Source organism: Gekko japonicus, unplaced genomic scaffold (genome assembly GCF_001447785.1).
Source record: "Gekko japonicus isolate JY-2015 unplaced genomic scaffold, Gekko_japonicus_V1.1 scaffold3738, whole genome shotgun sequence".
NCBI lineage: Eukaryota > Metazoa > Chordata > Lepidosauria > Squamata > Gekkonidae > Gekko > Gekko japonicus.
This window is the reverse complement of record NW_015168157.1, coordinates 9,192-15,659: the sequence shown is the minus strand read 5'-3', so window position 1 is coordinate 15,659 and position 6,468 is coordinate 9,192. Positions and strand designations below refer to the sequence as shown.

At 54.9% G+C, this 6,468-nt stretch overlaps 1 protein-coding gene across 1 annotated transcript in view; it reads left to right on the top strand.

Moving 5' to 3' along the window:
• Positions 1 to 6,468, top strand: part of DHX30 (DEAH-box helicase 30) — a gene marked incomplete at its 3' end in the record, with an annotated part of 34,720 nt that overhangs the window by 21,469 nt on the left and 6,783 nt on the right. Inside the window, exons 7-8 of the mRNA XM_015414956.1 lie at positions 98 to 250; positions 3,136 to 3,957. Of these exons, the coding sequence (XP_015270442.1) occupies positions 98 to 250; positions 3,136 to 3,957 (975 nt within the window). The remainder of the gene's footprint in view (positions 1 to 97; positions 251 to 3,135; positions 3,958 to 6,468) is intronic.

Genomic DNA, 6,468 nt, shown 5'->3' with positions numbered 1-6,468 from the left:
GTGGTATGCCCCGTTGGGCCTTCCCCCGCCCTCTCAACCCGCCCCGCCCCCCCTGCCTTTCTGAACCCCTTCTGTACTTTGACTTGCTCCCTCGCAGAGCCTCGGCTTGGTAGACAAGAACAACAACCCCCTGAGCCACGCCATGTACAACATGACCTCCCTCCGGGAGCTGGGAGAAAACCAGAGGAAGCCCTGCCACATCAAAGTCCCCGAGGCCACACTGCACAAGATCGAGAACTACCTGAATCACGTAAGAGGAGGGAGGGGAGCATTTTATGTTGATTCGTACTTGGCAAAGACAGGTGTCTAGCCTGTCTCTTTCTCCACCAGAGCCAGTTTGGTGTAGTGGTTAGGAGCGCGGACTCTAATCTGGGACAACCAGGTTGTATTTTTCCACTCCTCCACATGCAGCTGCTGGTGTGACCTTGGGTCAGTTACAAGTTCTTTCAGAGCTGTTCTCTGTATCTCGAGCATCCTGGGTCCCAAGTCAGGTAACAACACCGCAAGAACAATATGAAGAATGTAATAAAACAAACATCAAAAACAACTTATGTCCAACTGGCCAGGTATTCCCCTGAGGTCAAGACAGTGGGTAGCCCAAGGCCACAAGTAAGCTCTCATAGCTGTTCTAAGACTTGAACCCAGGTCTCATGTTGGACATGAGGCTTTGGGTGAATGAGGAGTAGACAGATGGAACAAGGAAACAGATCCCAGTCTACGTAAGGTGATGCACCAGTCGGTGAGGTCCAGTGCTCCCTCTAAGCTGTGGAGTCTTGTGAGGGAAAATTCTACTTTGTGAACTGCTGACATTAAAAGTTGTGAGCGAGTGATTTGGCTGCTGCATAAGTTGGTTGGCTCTGGGGCCATCCTTCCTGAGCTAAGACAAAAATGTGTGAGCCAGAGGCTTAAAAAAGTGTGAGCCAGCTCACACCCAGCTTAGAGGGAACACTGGTGACATCCCCTGATATCAGACAAGGCCCTCTCCGTCGCCCCCAGTCAGTATTAGAAATGGGAAGCCTGTCAGAGCCAGCGCTCCCTCTGAGCTGTGGAGTCCTGTGAGCAAAAATTCTACTTTGTGAGCTACCAGCATTAAAGTTGTGAGCAGGTGATTTGGCTGCTGCATAAATTAGTTTGCTCTGGAGCCATCCTTCCTGAGCTAAGGCAAAAATGTATGAACAGGAGGCTAAAAAACTGTGAGCTGGCTCACACTAACTCAGCTTAGAGGGAACACTGGTCACAGCTCGTCTCAGGGAACCCTGGGAACGAGAGCTTTCCTGAAGTGCAGAACCCCTGAGTCCGGGGCCCCCGGCCTTCTCAAGCCTGTGGGCACTTTTGGAATTCTGGCACAGGGTGGTGGGCGCAACCACGAAATGGCCTCCGCAGAGGGCAGAGCCAACCACAGAAAGGCTGCTGCAGGAGGCCCTTGAGGCAGAGATGTTCTGCCAGGCTTTTCCCCTTCCCTGCCCTGCTGTGCAGAGAGCAAAGCAGCTGACAAAAAAGGGGCCACGGCTCAGGTGGGGCGTCCCCTGACGCTGCCACCACTCTGGTTCTAGGATCCCTTGAGAAGGCCCAGTTGACCCTCCCAAGACCTTCAGACCTCCCTTGTTTGGCCGAATAATAGGCGTGAGGACCAGGCAGAGTGAACAACAAGGAAAAGGTTTACTTTTACAGGAGGTCGGCCCGATATGGGAAAACAGACAAGGTGCAAGAACAATATCAGTAAGGGGGTGAAAAGAAAAGAGACCAGATGCCCTAACGCGACTAGACTCCCAGTCCCCAGCTCACTGTCTCAAGTGGGCCTGAGTCTGCTCACCCTTCCTCTCGGGAGGAGGGTCTCTTCCCTGCAGCAGCCTTCCCTCTGGCCCTGCCCTCTTGGAAGAAAAGGACAGCTCCTCTTCTGTACCAGCTCTTTTGTTCTAAGTCCCCTTTCTCTGTGATGGGCTAAAATTGGCACCAAAGCCTCTCGGGCGCTTCTGGGAGTTGTAGGCCTTGCCTCCTCCCACGGCCACTCAGGCTCCCTGGGCCTCCTAGGCCTCTCGTTGCACAGCCCAGATCATGACACTCCCCCTCAGCCCTCTTGGAGAAATGTGGCCAACCAGGAAGAAGCCGCTTGGCCAGTGAGTTGCTTGATGCCCGGAACTTCATTTAAAGGTAAAGGTTTCCCTTGCTCTTTTATTATAAGTCCCCTTTCCCTGTGATTGGCTAAAATAGGCGCCAAACCTCTGAGGGGCTTCTGGGAGTTGTAGGCCAGGCCTCCTCCCACTGCCACTCAGGCTCCCTGGGCCTACTAGGCCTTGCTTGCCCAGATTATGACAATCACCATCTGCATTGGTTGTTTTATTAGTGCATTGTAATAATTTTATCATTTTGATTATATTTTATCTGTTTTAATGCTGTAAAGCGCCCAGCGTCCGCTTGCGGGGTTGGGTAATTCAGAAACCCAGATAATGATGATGATGTATGAGAAGGCCCAAGTGCAGGCGAGAAGAGGGGCGATTAAAAAATACGTTTGGGAAGAGGGGTGAGAGAGACTAAAACAAGCACTGAGATGGCAGCTGCCAGGGAAGCAAAGTTGTTTTAAGCTACGTAGCCAATCAGCAGTCCTGCTAGGCAGGGCTTTTTTTGTAGAAAAAGCCCAGCAGGAACTCATTAGCATAATAGGCCACACCCAACTGCAGAAACTCGTTAGCATATTAGGCCACACCTGTGACAGCACATCTCATTAGCATATTAGGCCATACCCCCATGTTGCCAGAAGTGTGGTCATCCAGCCACACCCACCTTTTGCTTCTTATTCTGTTTACCTTCTTTGTTGTCCAAACCCAGGGCCTTTTTTTGTAGCAGGAACTCCTTTGCATGTTAGGCCACATACCCCTAATGTAGCCAATCCTAATGAGTTTCTGCTGTTAGGTGTGGCCTATTATGCTAATGAGTTCCTGCTGGGCGTGGCCAACTCAGGAGCCAGCCGGAACTCTGTTCCTGTGCGTTCCTGCCCCAAAATAGCCCTGCTGCTAGGTAAGAGCCCCACCCACTGTTGGGCGCCACGTTGGGGATCCGTGCCCTCGGTGAAAGATCAGAGCACCTGAAACAGCTTCTCACCTGGCTTGACCGGCTCCCTCTTCCTTTCCCTCTCAGTACCCCGTAGACAGCCGGGACTCCAGACCCCGGCTTGCCGACGACATGATGAACCTGAGCAAGGAGACGGGCAGCCTGAGCGACGCCATCACGGGCAAGTCCTACACTCCCATGCTGGAGTCGGAGGAGGTGCGCCTCAGCCAGAATCTCCTCTCCCTGTGGAAGCGGAGGGGCTCCGGGTGGCAGGAGAGCCACTCCCTGCCCGTGGATTCCCACCGGGAGACGATCCTCTCCGCCGTGGAGCAGAACCCGGTGGTGGTGATAGCCGGGGACACGGGGTGCGGGAAGACCACCCGCATCCCCCAGCTGATCCTGGAGCACGCCGTCCTGGAAGGGCGCGGGGCCCAGTGCAACATGGTCATCACGCAGCCCCGGCGGATCAGCGCCATCTCCGTGGCTCAGCGCGTGGCCCAGGAGCTGGGGCCGAACCTGCGGAAGAACGTGGGCTACCAGGTGCGGCTGGAGAGCAAGCCGCCGGTGCGGGGGGGAGCCCTGCTCTTCTGCACCGTGGGGATCCTCCTGCGGAAGCTGCAAGGCAACCCCCGCCTGGAGGGCGTCAGCCACGTCATCGTGGACGAGGTGCACGAGCGCGACGTCAACACCGACTTCCTCCTCATCCTGCTGAAGGGCGTCCAGAAGCAGAACCCGGGCCTCCGCCTGGTGCTGATGAGCGCCACGGGGGACAACCAGCGCTTCTCCCAGTACTTTGGGGACTGCCCCGTGGTCAAGGTGCCGGGCTTCATGTACCCCGTCAAGGAGTACTACCTGGAGGAGATCCTGGCCATGCTGGGGCGCCACCGTCATCGCCACTACGACATCAAGGTGAGGGTCCTCGAGCCCTCCCCTTTCGGAGGGGAAGGAGGCGTCCCAAGGAAAGGCCTGTTGCGGTCCAGGGAGGGCTCTTCGGTCAGCTCCCCGATAGGGCCCAGCAACCCTTTGCCCTGACCCGGGCGGTCTCATCAGATCTCGGAAGCCAAGCAGGGTCTGCCCTGGTTAGGACTTGGATGGGAGACCACCGAGGAAGCCCCAGGGTGGCTACACAGAGGCAGGCCGTGGCCAACCACAAACAACAATAATCCCTCCCAAAGGAAGTCTAGAAAACGTATGGATGTCACATTGTCCCTGATGAGGCAGTTTTACTTGCACTCTTAGGACCTATATGTACCGATATCGTTCCCGGTATATGCAGCTACTTCTGAGACCAGGCCAGATACATTTGTGGCCCCAAACAGAAATCATTTGGTGCGTCATTCAATTCCATATTGGAACATTCCATTTTTGGTCCTATACTATTCATTGTTATTTTTGGTCCTATACTATTAATAGTCCTATACTATCAATTGCTTATTGCCTGACATGTGTTACAGGGACTTTGTTGCTTGCCGTATTTTATACGTTGTACTATTTGACCGCTGAAGAACGCTCTTTTGAGCCGAAACGCGTCAGGTCATACACTGTTCTTTTTTGTGCGTTTGTCCCTTTTAACATTTTATGAGGCTTTACTTGGGTCCCTACAAGGTTCTTATATGCCTTTGAAATAATCACTCCCTTGCCCGTACTTATGTTTTTTTGTTTTTGGCCCTCTATAAGCTTCCTTTGGAGGTTTTTGCTCGGTTGGTTCAGTTTCTTCCCCTCATTTTCGAGGTGTATCTTTTGACTAAACCTGGATGGCCCCAGCTAATCTGATCTCGTCAGATCTCAGAAGCCAAGCAGGGTCAGCTCTGGTTAGCCCTTGGGTGGGAGACCTCCAAGGAAGTCCTGGGTTGCTACGCAGAGGCAGGCCGTGGCGAACCACCTCAAAACGCCTCGTGCCTTGAAAACCTTGTGGGGTTTTCAAGGCTGGCCCGATCTCGTCACACTTCAGAAGGTAAGCAGGGTCAGACCTGGTTAGTACTTGGATGGGAGACCACCAAGGAAGTCCAGGGTTGCCGCGCAGGGGCAGGCGAGGGCAAAGCCACCTCCGGAACTCCTTCGGACATCTTACCGGGTGGCCGTAAGCCAGTTGCAACTTGACAGCGCTTTCCTCCACCAAGTCAAGAAACCACCCTGGCCTGGAATGGGCCAGGCTGTCCCAGTCTTGCCAGATCTCAGAAGCTAAGCCTGGCTGCCTCCTGCTTCATACTTGGGGGATGGGCACCAAGGAGGAGGTCCACGGCGGCTACGCAGAGGCAGGCAATGGCCAACGACCTCCCTTCCTCTCCTGCCTTGAAAGCCCCATGAAGGGTCACCATGAGTGAGTTGCAATTTGACGGCACGTTGCCGCTGGTGGGATGGAGCCTGCTGCCAGGACGTATGCAGCCCGGGGTGGGGAGGAGCTGGAGAGCGGGATCTGCTTGGCCAGGAAGCGGGAGCAGCAGAAATGAAGCAGATGGTCAGAGCAGAAGGCCCGTGTGCTGCGTCTCATGACCGCCCAAGGCTGCTATGGGGGGCCCTCCTTCTGGGGACCTGGAGAGCCACGGTCAGTCTGAGAAGGCAGGACTGACGGTGGTGGTGTGATGGCCAATGAACAGCACTGACCACTGGTGTGAGTCAGTCTAAGGCAGCATCACGTGCATCGTTGTGAACTTTAGATCCCGAGTAAACATAAGAACATCAGAGAAGCCAGTGTTGGATCAGGCCAATGGCCCCTCCAGTCCAACACTCTGTGTCACACAGTGGCCAAAAAGACCAGGTGCCCTCAGAAGGTCCAGCAGTGGGGCCAGGACACTAGGAGCCCCCCCCTGCTGCTGCCCCCCCCAAGCACCAAGAATACAGGGCATCCCTTGCCCCAGAGTCCCTATCTATACCTTCTGGCTAAGAGCCACTGATGGACCTCTGCTCCATATGCTTATCTAATTCCCTTTTGAAGCCGTCCATGCTTGTATCCGCCACCACTTCCTGTGGCAGTGAATTCCATGTGTGAATCACTCTTTGGGTGAAGAAGGACTTCCTTTTATCTGTTCTCACCCGACTGCTCAGCAGTGTTCCATGCGGGACACAATTTGAATGGTCTCACGTTCAGGATGGCTTCTTCGAGCGTGCCTCCCCCTCACAGGGGTTACCCACCAGGGGCAGCTCCCGATTCAGTACATTCGGCAGGCCTTGCTGGTCAAGTGCTGTCTTTTGGCCTTGTTCCGAGTTGAAAGCGTGAACTTTCCTGGGGAGGGCCCTGAGATTGGGCCGAGGAGAGTGGGAGCCTCTGTAGGCCTGTTCCTGACTTGATTGCTCTGCCCTGCCCTGGCCCCAGTCCCCTTTCCAATGGTGGCCTGCTTCGCCCTCTCCAGAGCTGTTCTCGGGGCATCGGCCCTGATGCTTCTCTCAGGGTATGAGACCGGGGGGGGGGGGGAAGGGGGA